The sequence below is a fragment of the Sander vitreus genome, chromosome 8 (assembly GCF_031162955.1).
Source record: "Sander vitreus isolate 19-12246 chromosome 8, sanVit1, whole genome shotgun sequence".
Taxonomy (NCBI): Eukaryota; Metazoa; Chordata; class Actinopteri; order Perciformes; family Percidae; genus Sander; species Sander vitreus.
Genome location: NC_135862.1, coordinates 36,111,080 through 36,128,356, shown reverse-complemented (window position 1 = coordinate 36,128,356; position 17,277 = coordinate 36,111,080). Strand labels below are relative to the sequence as shown.

Here is a 17,277-nt window from a genome sequence, read left to right as displayed (position 1 = left end):
TGTGTGATGCTTAGGCAGTGTCCTCATATAGAGCATGTGACAGAAACTAAACTCTTGGGGAATTACCCTTGATATGAGATATGATTGGCCTAGTTATATAGGAAAATTATAACTAAAATGGGCAGAGCAATGTCTGCTATTAAAAGGTGTCACTTATGTCTTTCTCCAAGCACATTTAGCTGGTTGTGCAATGCTTAATGTAAGGGTTACAGCAGTTAAGTTAAGTAGGCCACACTTAGGAAGGAATAGACAACCAATATTGGGGTGTATCAAATTCATTTATTCATCACATTTTCTGGGCTCAGGCAGACATGGATGTGGCTCATATTGAAAGATTGGACCATTGAATCCAATGAAGATGCTCGGAGCATTAAACGTGCTGCAGAATTATTTTTATGTACGTGTATATTTTCCCTTTTGTCATCGCTAACCTCCTGTGATCACTTTTGTCGATATATTGTGACGAATGATGCACTTATAGGCCCTTATTGGCTGTTTTGTGACCTCTTCTGAATAATGACGTCGTTAACTTTCAGACATGAGAAAGATAATTACAGGAATGAATTGCTTTGTAAGATGTGAAAAGTTAAAAGCAAAAGCTTTGCTGAAACAATGCTGGAACCACTAATTTAATAAAATCACTGTCGCATACAAATCTGTGACATAAAGATTAAGTTATGTACAACATAGGCTACATATTTATTTTTTATTTTCGTTTCATGAATGCATATATCAGTTTATTTTGTAAATAGAAAATAGCTGCATGAAAGTTCACGGTGCAAAGCTTCATGGAAAAATCTGTTTTGATTATCATAAAAAGATGGGACAGAGCTCTATGATAGCTGGAGGTTGAGTAGCTGGACACGTTTGATCACAGTGTGACTACAGAATCATTTGTCCTTGATGACTTGCTGTTGCTCGAAAGCTCTCTGAGCCCAGCCCAGATTCTGGCTCACGCAGATATCCTTCCCTCTGACAGTACTGACCCTGTAGGAAAGGAAAATACATTTTCAACAATTTCTCTGCCATGTTTCCTTGAACTGTAGTCATATGTATTTACTTGTTCTCTTCATTCTCTGTTTTGTGCTCAGACAAAAACTGGCCACATAAGTGACATAAACAAATGTCAGACATACACAAATCCCTTTTCGTGACATCTCCTGTGAGTCTTGATGATGGAGGTGATTTGCGGCTGTGGCACCCTTCCTGCAAAGAACTGAAAGCAGCACGACCCAGGTGCTATTTCATTCACCGCATGAGCTGGAAAGACAAAACAAAACGTGGATCGTTTAGCACTACCCACTGTCATTCACTGAGCTCAACACACAACAGGTCAGCATGTGTGTTCTGTGTTCTCATGTCATTCTGAAGAGAGGTGTTCAGCTCTTAAAACTACACTGACTCCTCACACTGAATAACTACTGACTGAATCAGAGCCAAACCTGCAGAAGCAGCTTTTAGTTTCTATTCACCGCAGACAGGGCTGATCCTAGGATCAGAGCTTTAGGGGTGCCTGGCACCCTTTTGACATAATTTTCTTAAGTAACTGTGCATTTTAACATCAATTTGGACCACCATGATAGGGGAAACATTAAATGATGTAACTAACAATTAGTAACAATTCTTAGAAAATGTACTTTAATGCTGAGCCACAGGGCCACAAAGGTCAGGGGTTATTACAAATTAAATCAGATATTTCTCTATTTATTTATGGATAAACAGACATTTTTCTGAATGATCTAGATATCTAGATTCTGGGGTTAGTTTAGTTAGGTGCTGTGATATTCCTAGAGCAGAACTCCTTAGCTCACGACAGATTAACACAAACTTTTTTTTTTTTTTTTTAACAATCATTTTTTTGGGGTGCTGGGATCAAATCTAGGGGTGCTTCAGAACCCTTAAAATGTTGTTATCAATTTCGACAACGTAATTGTATATCACAATATCTCGATATATGATTTCATCACGATATGATTCCATTGAAAGACGATAAATTATCATATTGAATTATTGCCCAGCCTAATGTATATAATTAGGTATATTTCATGAAATGATGAAATAAAAAAATCACCGGTAGCCTAATCCAGAAAACAGACCTCTCTCCAATCTGGTCCAAAAGGAGACTGAGACTTACGCATGGCAGTGCAGGAGTGAACCGTGAGGAGCAGTAGCAGGAGTCCCCCGGTGAAGCTGAGAGGCTTCATCATGTCCTGTGTACAAGTGTAGAAGGGATGATGCTCTTCAGTCTTTGCTGTCTGAAGTGATCTGCTCTGATCACTATGTGTCTTATAGCTGCTTATATGTTCTCATGGTCCCATACAATTCTAAAAAAAAAAAAAAAAGAAACAGCCAGAGTGGGTGTTTTCACAATTTTGAGTGACAGGAAGTTTGAGGGTCGAGATTAGAAATCCAACAAGCAACACTTGTGCAGCTTTTTTGATCTGTTGATAAAAGACACAATATGCATTTCAAGTTCAAGTTAGTTCAAGTTACTTTATTGTCCCCCAATAGGACAATTTGTTGAGCAGCAGATAGTATACAAATCACACACAATCACACACACAATACAGAGATTACCTACCTTGCAGACATAGTTAAAAACAATAAAAAACAGTAAATCCATAAATAAATAGTAAGTCAATAAGTTATCTATGGTTCTTTACAGCATTAAGAAGTAGAATGGCTGCAGGTACAAAAGAGTGTTTATATCTGTTGGTTCTAAGTGTACTCATTGTGTCAATAAACCTTTTTCTGATTCTGATTTCTGATATACATATATTCAACTGGTAGTGTCAATATTCAAAATATCTGAGATGTGTATTAAATACTTATGTACCAGAACATTTGATTTGAACTCATGTAATAACTTACAGTATATACTAATAAATCATAGAAGGTCTCAGAAAGATATATGGTTGAATTTAAAGTTCAGCCCTGGATAATATAAGTCAAATACAAAATTGTTCCACTCCTTAAAATGTAGAGGTTAGTGAAAGTGCCATTAGGTACAGGTAGGGGTTGGGGTTATGTTAGTGTACATCCTTGACATTCCACTTCCGGGATTGCTCCGCTGCCGACGGAAATTCCGCCGGATTTCACCCATTTAGGCCAGATATCTGTTGTCTTGGGTTTTGTCCAATCTGAGTTTTCTCTCACACGACTAAAACTACTTTTGAACGTGCACATGTTCCACCAAAACAAGTTCCTTCCCTAGACTATTTAGCAGAGGCACCACTGCTGTTCCCGGTGCTTAGAGCCTCCCAAGATGATTGTGATTGGTTCAAAGAAATGCCAATAAACCAGAACACGTTTTTCTCCCATCCAGGAATGCTGTGTGGACTAGCCAGACTCTACTCCACAGCGCTGTGGAGGAAGGTCTGGCAAAGCGAGACTAGGGTTATGTCAATGAGGGTCCTCTCAAGTATAGAAAGACAAAGAAATGTGTGTTCCAATAAACTACTAATTGTTTTATATTAGGCCATGCAACGTTCTGTGTTCCTGAACCAAGCAAATATAATGTAATCATGAATAAAAAAAACCGTTTCCGTCCCAGGTTAGGGCGGGTGTTGCAGTAAATGAAGGGACATGCAGATAAATTCGCTCATTGCACCACAGACCTGCAGCCTCTCCTGATGCTATCAGGACAGACAGAGGTTTAGCTGATTTGAGGCGTATTAAAGTGTGGTCACACAGAGGCAGAAAAACATAGCACTTCACATGTGAACCAAGGTGTTACATTAAAACCTCACTGATCTTATCACAACAAGAAAACAACTTGTGGTGTAATTCTGTGCAGGGGATCGCTGACTGACGGGAACGGCTGCAGAACTTTTGAACACACACACACACATTCTGCTTTATGATGAATGATGCACAAGTTGACGAGCTGATGGGATTACATTTCATTGGAATTGTACCTCGTAGGATTTCATGTGACAAACAAAAAATTAGTTAATTGATATATGAGGATAGGATGACCTGCCACATCCATTGAAGTGAAATGTAACAAATGAATTATTAAATGTGGAAATTGAAATTAATCTTCAATGTTATCTGTCTTTAGTTAGGGTCAGTCATTGACCAACTGATAATTCATAAAAGGCATAAATTGGACATGGGAGATTTGTTGTCTTAACCCATATAATTATTCTTTGAGTCTATTTCTCACTCTAATACAAACTCTTCTCAGAAAATACACATAACCAGCAATATAGCTCAATAAATACATCAATTATATTTTTTATTAAAATAGAAAGTCTTTACACCTTTAGGTCTGCAAAATCAGGCATTGAGTTATCACAGTATTATACAATGATACATCTTTAGTGTTGCTGACTGCTGCCCTCGGTGTTGTGGCGCTGATTGTAGACATCCAGAGCCCACTGGGATGTCCCGCTGTAGCAGATCTGTCTTCCTTTGATAGTCTGGACTCTGCAAAACATACACAAGAGAAACACTAAATCTCCACTCCACTGAAACCAGAATGTGTTGGTTAAACTACAGCATAATCCTACATGTAGCTAGATATAAATACCAGTCATGATCATAACCTAAGTGCTAATAATACTTTGATCACATCAGTGATGATGAGTAGCTCATCAGGACCCACTTTATCCACCTTCTTTTGTGATGATGCCTGTCTGGAGGTCTTGGTCATCCATCTTTCTATTCATCATGTCATCACCAATTACAAGACAAAAAAATGGTAGACGAATGAGGCACACACTTACATGAATGCCTGGTTCTGACAGTTGCTGTGGGTCTTGGTTATGTTGGACACACGCTGTAATGGTATATTGCGTTTGTGAAAGTTGAAGCAGCAGTTTCCAGGTGCTGTGTTGAGCTTCAGAGCTTCAGCTGTGAGGAAGGTAAATGGATAGAGTCAGAACAAACATGTCTGTGAGCAAACTCTGAAGATGATGAGTCACAAACACAGATCACTCACGCATGGCATTGCAGCAGCAGGCGGCGGTGAGCAGCAGCCCCAGAGTGAAGCAGAGAGTCTTCATCATGCTGTCAGTGAAAAGATGATGTTGATGATGATGATGTTCTTCTTCTTCTCCCTTTGCAGTGATAGACTCTTAGCACTGCATCCGATAAATATATATAAACCCTGTCCATTGTGGAATCGAAATTATGTCAGCTTTTCCATCCAAAAATAATCATAATCCTTCCATGATGAGACATAAGAGGCAGAATTCCCCTACAGAACTTCCACTGCGACCGACTGCTGTGTCTAGTCTAGTTAGGGGAAGGAGGTTAACAGTGTAGGGAAAGGCCACGGTTTAGATTGAAATCAGCTCTCCTACCCCAGAAAACAAAAGTCTTCCACGCGTTTATCGTATACATCTCGGTTAATTTTTAGTCCATGGAAAGGTCATCATGAGCATTAAAGTTCTTCATACATTTTAGAAGTTTTACACAGAGCAGATCAAGTACAAACAACATAAACCCATTTTTATTCTTACATTCAAGTCAAAGGGACATATTGTTCTAAAGGTTCTCATAAAATGAGCTTAAAGTCATCTCTCTTTTCACATTTACTGTACATATTTCACATTCCCAGAAGAATACTGCAACATGACTTCAAATGTACAAAGCTAACTTCAATCACAATCCAAATAGCACCAAACAACCAAATTGGTCAAAAACCGATACCCCTCACTAAATACACTTGAGGTATCGATCTACTCATCTAACTAGGAAGCGTATTTACCAAAATGTGTAACTACTCCGTCAATGAATTGCACAGAACATAACTTTCTGCTTTTGATTACCTTTCTCTTAGTACCTTTGTGTTATATATATGATGATCTGTTTACGTCAACCTCTAATTTTTAACCATGTTTAGAGGGTTAAGCATGGTTTAAAATACAATAATAGTAATAATAGTAATAGTAATAAGTAAGATTCCAAAATGACCTACAGTATGTGTGAGGGTTGATAAGTTTGTACATAAATAGGAGCAGCTGTCCGGTGTCATTTCTCACTTGAGGATAGATGTTACAGTTGGTTTAGTTGTTTGAGACCGAAAACATATGCCTCTGTACTTTTGTTTAAAGTTGCAGGTTATGTCAATGAGATCTCTGTCTGACAGAATGTGCATACAAAATATACACAGCATAGTGACAATTGGAAAAAAAATATATGCTTGAAATATTTTGGCAGTGGAGGACAAACAAAATGCCAAGCACTAAATTCTAGTTTCAAGTTTTTTTGCCTACTACATCACCAGTTTATCATGAGTCAGTTTCCCATTTCATGCAAATCTGTTTGGTGCAGACCGAAGTGATGAGATAGCATCATGTTCAAAAGATCTTATCGCAGCTGTTTTTAGACATGTACACACACACCCAGCTTTAGCAATGCATCTGTGACCTATTTAGATCACTTCTGTGCATGCATTTGCAACCTCATCAATAATAGGCATCACAATGTACAGTATTACACAAAAAAACAAAACAAAGCCCAAGCAGACACACTGCTACTTAATGACAAGTCATGGATAGTATTTAGATCTTTTACTTAACTTAAGCAAAAGTAACAATGCAGAAATGTAAGAATACTCAATAATATATAGCAAAAGTTTTACCTTATATTCAACATTTACTTTAATAAGCACGTACGTGTATAATTATTAAAGATTACTCATTAGGCAACAAAACGGCTTCTGTTGGTGTTTTATGATTGTATTATTAGTAGGCCTATATTGTGATTGTTGGATAACTGGATTATAATTATTGACTCACAGTATTATAATGTTGTATAAGGTCGAGGTGGAGCTAAGTCTAATTAATTAACCCTTGTGTTATCCTCGGGTCAAATTTGAAGTTTTTTTCATATGAAAAATGGGTTTCTTTCAACCAAATGACCCAAAAATAACATGGATGCACGTTGTATGGTTTGGAACCCATATAACATTCTTTGCAGGTAAAATTAATGATTACTTCCATTGATTTTTGGGTGTTTAAAAAAGGTCTCAAAACAGTATCCAGACTAAACTTTGAAATATACCAGTCTGTGATCCACTCAACATCCTCTGATCTGAACTACTAGTCATTTGTATACATATTCATAATGTATACCTTTAAAAAAAAAAATATATATATATATATATATATATATATATATATATATATATATAATTTCATATAAATTAGTTTTGACATGAATTTTAAAAAAAAGTAAAAAAAAAAAAAAAGCACCAAAAAGTTCATTTTCAATTTTGACCCGAAAGGACAAGTTCATGTTGACGGGAAGAAAACATGAGGGTTAAGTATTTCAATTCACTTTTATTTATAACAGAAGTTATCGCAGGACACTTTACAGATGTAGTATGACGTATTACTGATGAAGTGCGTGCGTGCGTGCGTGCGTGCGTGCGTGAGTGAGGGAGGGAGGGAGGGAGGGAGGTGGGTAGCTTTCACAATCAAGCAGGCCGCAGCTGGACCAGTCTGGGTTAAAAGAAAGAAAAAAAGGGGCGTGGCGTGAGGAGGTGTGTCGGGGGTTAGGGTCCACCAGGCACAGAGTGGCTATGCACACAAAAACAAAGTATATATTTAATAAAATGAAGAAAAAGGTTTAACTTAATTAACCACATAGAATAAAATCCTTAAGTTAAGTTGAGGTGGTTCGGGCGTCTGGTAAGGATGCCCCCTGGGCGCCTCCCTAGGGAGGTGTTCCAGGCACGTCCAGCTGGGAGGAGGCCTCGGGGGAGACCCAGGACTAGGTGGAGGGATTATATCTCCAACCTGGCCTGGGAACGCCTCGGGATCCCCCAGTCAGAGCTGGTTAATGTGGCTCAGGAAAGGGAAGTTTGGGGGTCCCTTGCTGGAGCTGCTCCCCCCGCGACCCGATACCGGATAAGCGGACGAAGATGGATAGATGGATGGAATAAAATCCTCTTCTAAAAAGAGCACATATCAAATATGCAGAACTGGCAGCAATTTCAGACAACTGAGCAAGATATCCATCTTAACCAGAGTTTTGATATTCTAAATACACAAGTCAAACCACATTTTGGATTTTGGCATAATTAGCGAGATTATACTCACAATTACATTTGACACCCCTGCCAACATTTACTCCATCGATTTCCATCTGAAAGATGGAGTGGGACCGTGAAGAGCGGTCATTTCGGGAAGTCTGGGGTGTTGCCCGATTCCGATTGGCCGTCTTAGTCAGGCCTAGAACCTGGCAGGTGGAGGGGATCATACAGATTATTTACAGTAAAGTAGAATATATAAACATGGCATGTACATCATTAACTGATATAAACTATACTTGAGTATTTCTTTAGTAAAGTAAATTAAGCAACTGAGATATGTGCCTGCCGTACCTGATCCTTGTTGGAGACCTTTTTGTAGTTTAGGTTGGTGATTGTTACCTTGCCTGCCATTGTCTTGATGATATGATTGGGCCTTTTTCTCCCAGTGAACAGCAGGTCCTGCAGGGTCTCTGTAAATTTCCACAAAGCTGGTAGTGAATGAAAACTGAGATCTAACATTGTTCAAGACTGAACTCAAAAATACACAAGACAGGGGAGACAATAGAGGGTTTTCACCGACGTCACGTTCTGGGTGGTAACCTGGATGCGCGGCCATATTGGAGGCACTCGGTGTAAACAACTGAATGGAGTAATGGAGTATTGTGCACTTTGGATACTTTAATACTTTACGTCTAAACAACAGAAAAGCTCATCAAAACGCGTCCAAGATGCAAAGGCATGGAAGGACTTGGACTCTTCTTGGATCCATGGCGATGGTGAGTTGGGTCAGGGGGTGGGGGAAGACTCTGGACAGACCTGGTAAGCCCAAACGGGTAGCGCGGGTAAATTGGGAACGTCTGGAGGAGGCCCCTGTCCGACAGACTTTCAACTCACACCTCCGGCGGAGCTTTTCGTGCATCCCTGTGGAGGCTGGGGGCATTGAACCCGAGTGGACAATGTTCAACGTTTCCATTGCTGAAGCTGCGGTGAGGAGCTGTGGTCTTAGGGTCTTAGGTGCCTCAAGGGGCGGTAACCCACGAACACCGTGGTGGACACTGGTGGTCAGGGAAGCCGTCCGACTGAAGAAGGAGTCTTTCCGGGATATGTTATCCCAGACGACTCCGGAGGCAGTTGCAATGTACCGAAGGGCCCGAAGGGCTGCAGCCTCTGCCGTGAAAGAGGCAAAGCAGCGGGTGTGGGAGAAGTTCGGAGAAGACATGGAGAAGGACTTTCGGTCGGCACCAAGGTGCTTCTGGAAAACCATTCGCCACCTCAGGAGGGGGAAGCGGGGAACCATCCAAGCTGTGTACAGTAAGGATGGGACGCTGTTGACCTCAACTGAGGAGGTAATAGGGCGGTGGAAGGAGCACTTTGAGGAACTCCTAAATCCGACTAATACGCCCTCTATGGTAGAGGCAGAGCTGGAGGATGATGGGGGATTGTCGTCAATTTCCCTGGTGAAGGTTGCTGAGGTAGTTAAAAAACTCCACAGTGGCAAAGCCCCAGGAATTGATGAGATCCGTCCAGAAATACTTAAGGCTCTGGGTGTGGAGGGGTTGTCTTGGTTGACACGCCTCTTCAACATTGCGTGGAAGTCTGGGACGGTGCCTAAGGAGTGGCAGACCGGGGTGGTGGTTCCCCTTTTTAAAAAAGGGGGGACCAGAGGGTGTGTGCCAATTACAGGGGTATCACACTTCTCAGCCTCCCCGGTAAAGTCTACTCCAAGGTGCTGGAAAGGAGGGTTCGGTCGATAGTCGAATCTCAGGTTGAAGAGGAACAATGCGGATTCCGTCCTGGTCGTGGAACAACGGACCAGATCTTTACTCTCGCAAGGATCCTGGAGGGAGCCTAGGAGTATGCCCAACCGGTCTACATGTGTTTTGTGGCTCTGGAGAAGGCATATGACCGGGTGCCCCGGGAGATACTGTGGGAGGTGCTGCGGGAGTACGGGGTGAGGGGGTCCCTTCTCAGGGCCATCCAATCTCTGTACGACCAAAGCGAGAGCTGTGTCCGGGTTCTCGGCAGTAAGTCGGACTCGTTTCAGGTGAGAGTTGGCCTCCGCCAGGGCTGCGCTTTGTCACCAATCCTGTTTGTAGTATTTATGGACAGGATATCGAGGCGTAGTCGGGGTGGAGAGGGGTTGCAGTTCGGTGGGCTGGGGATCTCATCGCTGCTTTTTTGCAGATGATGTGGTCCTGATGGCATCATCGGCCTGTGACCTTCAGCACTCACTGGATCGGTTCGCAGCTGAGTGTGAAGCGGCTGGGATGAGGATCAGCACCTCTAAATCGGAGGCCATGGTTCTCAGCAGGAAACCGATGGAGTGCCTTCTCCAGGTAGGGAATGAGTCCTTACCCCAAGTGAAGGAGTTCAAGTACCTTGGGGTCTTGTTCGCGAGTGAGGGGACAATGGAGCGGGAGATTGGTCGGAGAATCGGCACAGCGGGTGCGGTATTACATTCAATTTACCGCACCGTTGTGACGAAAAGAGAGCTGAGCCAGAAGGCAAAGCTCTCAATCTACCGGTCAGTTTTTGTTCCTACCCTCACCTATGGTCATGAAGGCTGGGTCATGACCGAAAGAACAAGATCCAGGGTACAAGTGGCCGAAATGGGTTTCCTCAGGAGGGTAGCTGGCGTCTCCCTTAGAGATAGGGTGAGAAGCTCAGTTATCCGTGAGGAGCTCGGAGTAGAGCCGCTGCTCCTTTGCGTCGAAAGGAGCCAGTTGAGGTGGTTCGGGCATCTGGTAAGGATGCCCCCTGGGCGCCTCCCTAGGGAGGTGTTCCAGGCACGTCCAGCTGGGAGGAGGCCCCGGGGAAGACCCAGGACTAGGTGGAGGGATTATATCTCCAACCTGGCCTGGGAACGCCTCGGGATCCCCCAGTCGGAGCTGGTTAATGTGGCTCGGGAAAGGGAAGTTTGGGGTCCCCTGCTGGAGCTGCTACCCCCGCGACCCGACCCCGGATAAGCGGACGAAGATGGATGGATGGATGGATGGATAGCTAGCCTGAGCTAGAAGCCTTTCTTTGGTGTTTTAAGTCATGATCCGTCCTGCTTCAGGTTAATCATGCTTTAAATAAAGTTTAAGCATGTATATACCTCTCACTTCATGTGTTTGTACTTCGATGAAAGTATCAGGTAAAAACAGGGCTACAAATGAGATCTCTGTGAGAGACCAGCTAACTCCTAGCAAACTATTATGTAGCTCAATGCTGGACATTTCGCCCCAAATTCCGGTCACTTTACTGTATTTGTATTTGTTTAGTATTTGGTTTAGAAGCCTTTATTGGTGATTTTTTACGGTACAAAGTCCTGCTACATACGTACATATATAGCTAGCTATATATGCTCCGCTATGTCGCGTTAGCATGCAGCTACAATAGTTAGCTATGAGTATGCTAACGTTAGATTGTAGTGGAACGAAGCAGCACTTTCCAACGTCAAAAATCGCAGATAAAGGCTTCTGAACCAAACACTACACAATCGGACATGTTTCAGCAGGAATGTGACCCGGAATTGGGGAGAATTTAACAACATTAAAAACATTAACATAAACAACACAACAACGACGTCGCTACACGGTTTTGGATCAGTGACAAGTCTCGATTGTTTGTAGCTATGACTATTGTATAATAAAGATTTAATAAAAAGGTTGTGATGTTTGGTCGTAAAGTGTTTCAACGCATGCGTGGTACAAATCACACAGGGACATTGTTAGTTTCCTACTACGTAATTATGCGCATGCGCAGAACGGATCTTACAGGCGTTATGGCTCAGGTGCTGACAGTGGGGACAGGTAATCTATGGTAATCACACAGGCGGGAAGGAACAAAGACCAGGAAGTCAAGTGATCTGAAATGGGACGAGAAGGTAAGTTTCAAAATAAAACAGGAAATAGCATGGCCCCCACAGAGCCCTGACCTCAGCATCATGGAGTCTGTCTGGGAGAACATGAAGAGACAGAAGGATTTGAGGAAGCCTCCATCCACAGAAGATCTGTGGTATGTTTGGAACAACCTACCAGCCGAGTTCCTTCAAAAACTTTGTGCAAGTGTACCTAGAAGAATTGATCCACTCGAGGTCAAATGCCTAAACCCAACCAATCGAGCTGCTATTGAAGGGCGGGTCTTGGCGTGGCCAAGCTTAGTAGTAGTGATGGGCTTCTAAATGATCTTCTGCTAGATAGTGGACAGGTTAAGTTATGTCACGTGATTTTGTCCGTACCAAAGCAACCTTCGGAGCAGTGGTTCAAATGTGTGTACTTGTAGTTAATGGTTTGAAGCCCGTATGGAAGCTTCAGTGCTGACTGCCATCACTACTTAGTATAGACGGTATATTATTAACAGTCTATACTACTTAGTAGTAGTTTCGCCGGCGGGTGGCGCTATATTATATTTTCTCCTGGATTTTGTTCCATCAGCACTTCCGGGTTCCAATGTTTACAACTGGGAGCAGCGTTGACATCACAGAGCTCATGAAAAGCATCTTTTATGTTATAAACAACATTACTAGGATTTATATACTCTGACGGTAGGCTATGCCACAGGACTGCATTACTCATAACGACACAACATTTTGAAAGTAGCTAGCATTAACGTAGCAGGCTCATTCAGGCTGCTCAGCCTAACCAGCTAACGTTAGCTTGTTGAAATTAACAACAGTGAACAGAAATGTGTCGTAATGTCAAAGTTACGTTTCTGTCCCGAAAATAAATGGAAATGGGGTTAAATATAATGACGTCCATGTAAAATAATATATTTCTCTAGGCTCTTATTAACCTACAAGTCAGCTTATAAAGTTTTTGAATGCAACATTAACTCTAACTACTTACTATTGTTTTCCTTTGTAACGTTATATGATATTCATGGAACTGTACTGGATGTTGCTGGGGTATAGCTGGGGTATACGCGCAGTTTAGTATCCTAAATTCCCCATACAATGTCCTTAATTATGAACCTGCCAAAAAACTTTGGGTTAGGGCAACCTGTCTCAAATAAGTCTCTCATCATTTGGGACACTCAGTTTTTGGAAAATAATTTGGGACACGTATACCGAAAATGGAATCAGACCAAATGTGTTTTATATACATAAATGCTACCGCTAATTGCAACATAACATGTTAACTTATTGTTTAGTGTATACATTTTTAAATGGGAAAAGTTTGTGCACAGAAGGTTTGAGGGAAGAGTTGCTTATTCTAAGAAAAATGAGAATTTATTTTTAGACTATATAACTAATGAAACATGGACATGGTCATTTTAAGAGAGAGATAATACATTGTTTATCATACAAACATAGTTAAGACTAAGAGAAAGTCATAAGAACTTGGCTTACGTTGTAAATCTTTACAGCAGGGCTCCATCATCGGGATCAGCTGCTACAAGTGTACGAGTATAAAGGAAAACTATGAAGAAGAAAAGCAGACGTCCTAGGTCATTCGAGACATCACAGAGACAGAGCAGCAGGACACAGACAACTGGGAGTGTCAGTGAGGAGAAGAGTCCACCGGGAAGGAGACCTCGGAAGACTGTCCCTGTAACCACAGACACTTTCTACCAGAACACCACTGCAAAAGACAAGACTGCTGACTTAGACTGTAGTGTGACAGCAGCTGACGACACACAGAAACATCCAGAGAGCAAGTCTAGATCTTCAGGTGAGTGTCTCAGTACCAGAAAACCCCATTCAATAAAAAAGGCAGCTGAATATAGTTGCTTTGCTTATCAGCAAACATTTTCAATATATATTTCCCTGTCTGTTCCCTTGTAATGTTCTGCTGTTACCAACATTATTATAATACAATAATTAATTATTCTGTTGGTGGTAGTAGACAGTGGAAAGTGGATTATTTTTTAACAAAGTGCTGCTAGTGGATCAGATGCATGCTGAAGTGATTGTCTTAACTGTAAATTAAAAGTCTTAAGCCAGTGGTTCCCACATTTTGCGGGTGCCCGGAGTTATAACAGCGGGGCGCGGTAACGCTAAATATAAATAAATAATGCATGCTTTCTGCTGCACTGCTAGCAAAGCAGGGACACTTTTGTGAACAGACCATGCCAGGTAAACGTAAAGCAGACGATGACGATACATCAAACGCCACAACTACCAAAACAAAGACAAGAAAATATGTAGTAGTGACCACAGTTTGATCTATGGAACCTTATTCAACAGTCGAATCACATTATGTTTTCTTGACTAGCACGTCTCGGTGAAACAGCTGCTTGTGGCGCACTTCTCTGTCTCTTTCTATTTCTCTCCCTCTCTCTCCTCCCTTGGGGGGTGGCTTGAAAATATTTTTTTTATCTACAAAAGGAGGGCCCTGCAGAAAAAGTTTGGGAACCACTGACGGGCCATGTTTTGTATACACATTTGACATAAACAAAGCCATGTTAATTTGCAGGTTTTTTTAATGGAGTTTGCTATGATGTCCTTTTCATTCTAGTTAAGATAACCTACTTGACCTCAAGGTCCCCTACTTGACTCAGTTTCCTTTGGAGACCCATCAGAAATAGCTTCTATTTGTCAATTTTGGGTCATGAGTGACAGTTTGGAAAAACACTGATCTGTTATTTTTCCCAGCAGGTAGACTGTCAACTGCTGTCTGTCGGCTCTGCCATGGGAAGTTTTCTCCACGAAGCCTGCGGCACGCCTTCAACAAGTGGCCTCAGGACTCCATTGATATCGTTGACAATGAGTCCGACTCAGCGGCCCAGTCACCCCTTTTATTCCACACAGACTTCCAGCGACTGGTTGGGGTCCAGTTGGACCGCGACCCCCGATTATCAGAGTTTATCTGCAAGAAATGCCACTCCAAGTTCTACAAGTGCCACAGCATCCTGATCAGGTTTCTGCAGAGAGTCAACCTCCCACCAGTTGGGAAAGAGAACCTAAAAAGCTGGTGAGTCCAAGAAAAAAATGAACCAGAGTGTGACTTTAAAAGTGTGTACTTTTTGTAGGATTCTCAATTGTTCAGGCAGAAAATCTACAAATAAACTGTTTTTATTTTCTATTTCAGGAAGAAATGTCCAGATGCCTCAGTAAACCATGGCTCAACACGTAAATAAAAGCATTTCTTCTCTGCTTTTTTTAAAACCGAAATTAAGAGAAGGGTCTGTCTGTGGGCTGCAGGTCAGGGGCCTAACCCTTTGAGATGACATACTGTGATTTGAGCCTCTAATTAGCTACATAAACATGAACTTGAATAAGCCGCAGCCGTGAGCTACAGTGAGCAGAAGGCTAAACCACTAGCTCGCCTGCCACGCTCATGTTTGCTCTCACACCGCCGCTGGCGTTCAGATGGCAGCAGTAGGCAGTGCTGCGGCTTTGGCCTCGGGTAACAGGTTAATGCTGTCATCCAAACGAGGAGACGCCAAAGTGTGTGAGAGGTAACTAAAGACGACAAACGAGCCAATGCTCATGCTAACCTGTAGGCAAACGCCAGCAGACCAGCTCTCCCGACTGTTATAGCAATAGTGCAAATAGCCACTTCATGGACAATAAACTTGACTACATTTTTAGACAGTTTTGTTTCTCTATGTACTGTATATAGATGGATGGCAATAAAGGCTATCTCATCTAATAGTTTAGCCTTGAATTAGCTGCAGCCCTGAGCCTTTGGCTAAGGTAAACAGAACTATCACTGAAGGAACGTGTGCACGTGCATCTGCATTTGCAGAGCAGCCAATAGGTACGCATCTCTCTCTCTAAAATGACCTGTGATTGGCCAAAGTCTCCTGTCACAGGCTAGATGTTCTATATCATGAAAACAGATCCAAAAAGGAGATGCTGATGTTTTGTTTTCTCTCAGACCACTTAAATTACAATATGCTGAAAAATTATTAGGACATTTTTGGACATTTAGACATTCTGCGGTTTTCTTTCAGCATTCCAGTCCTTTACCTCAGACCCTAAGTGCCTCCACAGCCTGGTGTCCTGGGCTCACCACCACGGAGAGGCCTGCCGCTCCTGTCCCAACCTGAAGGATGTGCTGGAGGGCCAGTGCTGGGGCTCCGTGAAGGCCGTTTGGGGTTGCGTCAATGGTCACAGATACGTCATGGATTCTCAGTGCACAACTGCTACCAACCCAGGGTACCTGGTGAACTTCAGCAGCGGAGCATTAGGGAGTGGTGATGGAATGATGTCAGAGGAGGAAGATGAGGAAGAGCAGCCCAGCGGGAATGGAAGGACCCCAGTGGGAAGTATAGGTTCTCTGGCTCCACACAGTCCATCTGCAGTTCCAGTGCAGACTCGGAGCTCAGCGCTGGCTGACTGGACCAGCAACACTGAAGGTGAGACTGTTTATAGCTTATGATATCCCGAGGTGTGACGCAGCATCATCTGTAGATAAGTGTTTGTGTTGGCCACTGAAACCACTGGTACTCACATGTCAATTCTCCAAAAGTGATCTTCTCATTTGTAATCCATTAGCAGTCAAATTCATAGCATCCTAAAAATAGGAACATGCGTTAATAATCAAATATCACAGTTTACATTTCCAAACACAAAATCAGTGTCAAATGACACTAACAGTATCATTTATTTTGTGTACCCTCACATCCTCTGAATGTTGGTCTGGCTTGTGTGGTGTCTGTATGAATCCTTGACTCACGTGGTTGTGGTGTCCCCTGCGTTAGATTTTACAGGTCATGAGGTGGCGTTGTCTCCTGCTCCGTCCCAGCTGGAGGACAGGGCTGCTGACGGCGATCTGTCTGACAGGTTAGTCATCTGTATCTCTTTCTGTCTTTCCTCTTGTCTTATAACCTCCAAGTTTTTGGGTGCTTCTCAGGTAGAGTTGTTCCGATACCAGTTTTAGAAATGCCTCCAATGCTGCTTGAAAAACGCTGGTATCGGCGAGTACACAAGTCTATGCATGGATCCGATACCACATCATTTAGCCCCTGAATTACTCGCCTTTACTTTGAAAAGTTTGCCAACTTTTTTGTGTGAACAGTGTCACAGCTCTTGGTCAATCAGATGTATTTGTCTTAATATCTCTAATTTCTACTTTTAAAGTAATTTGTTTTTTTTCCGTTTTGACTAACTTTCAAATTAGATAATAGAAGAAAGTTCTATGGCATTAATTCTCTGTATGTATTTGTTCATGTTTCACAAAAAAGGGTTTAGCCTGAGCCAGGCCATTCAACAATGATAGCAACCATATCACATCTATACAGGGTTAGTAGTAAACAGCTGTTAATAAAATGTGCACTGGTGTCGGATCGGTACTACTCAGTATCGGGCAATACCCAATATCAGGTATCGGAATCAGTATCGGGAAGGAAAGAAATGGTAT

General features: G+C 42.2%; 3 protein-coding genes and 1 long non-coding RNA gene across 5 annotated transcripts in view; 1 reads left to right on the top strand and 3 right to left on the bottom strand.

Annotated features, from left to right (window-relative positions):
* Positions 1–259: 259 nt before the first annotated feature.
* Positions 260–2,289, bottom strand: LOC144522728 (C-C motif chemokine 18-like). The gene is made up of 3 exons (XM_078258025.1): positions 2,135–2,289; positions 1,137–1,260; positions 260–987 (listed from the first exon to the last, which is right to left on the bottom strand). Exons 1-3 carry the CDS (start codon positions 2,205–2,207, stop codon positions 891–893), a joined length of 294 nt encoding a protein of 97 aa, XP_078114151.1. The 5' UTR covers positions 2,208–2,289; the 3' UTR covers positions 260–890.
* A 1,922-nt stretch (positions 2,290–4,211) lies between these two features.
* Positions 4,212–5,570, bottom strand: LOC144521629 (C-C motif chemokine 4-like). Its single transcript, XM_078256189.1, has 3 exons — positions 4,946–5,570; positions 4,731–4,857; positions 4,212–4,431 (listed from the first exon to the last, which is right to left on the bottom strand). The coding sequence occupies exons 1-3, from the start codon at positions 5,010–5,012 to the stop codon at positions 4,323–4,325; spliced, it is 303 nt and encodes a 100-aa protein (XP_078112315.1). The 5' UTR covers positions 5,013–5,570; the 3' UTR covers positions 4,212–4,322.
* Positions 5,571–7,272: 1,702 nt separating this feature from the next.
* On the bottom strand, positions 7,273–13,410 carry LOC144522727 (uncharacterized). The gene is made up of 4 exons (XR_013502431.1): positions 13,320–13,410; positions 8,339–8,457; positions 8,055–8,193; positions 7,273–7,906 (listed from the first exon to the last, which is right to left on the bottom strand). It is a non-coding gene; the product is annotated as an uncharacterized LOC144522727 (long non-coding RNA).
* Positions 13,392–17,277, top strand: part of znf276 (zinc finger protein 276) — a 9,333-nt gene continuing 5,447 nt past the window's right edge. The window contains exons 1-5 of one of the 2 annotated variants that reach the window (XM_078258024.1): positions 13,392–13,641; positions 14,568–14,883; positions 15,001–15,041; positions 15,869–16,273; positions 16,619–16,700. In XM_078258024.1, coding sequence (XP_078114150.1) covers positions 13,392–13,641; positions 14,568–14,883; positions 15,001–15,041; positions 15,869–16,273; positions 16,619–16,700 — 1,094 coding nt within the window. Of the gene's footprint in view, positions 13,642–14,564; positions 14,884–15,000; positions 15,042–15,868; positions 16,274–16,618; positions 16,701–17,277 lie in introns of both variants that reach the window. The other variant, XM_078258023.1, reaches the window with a different exon arrangement.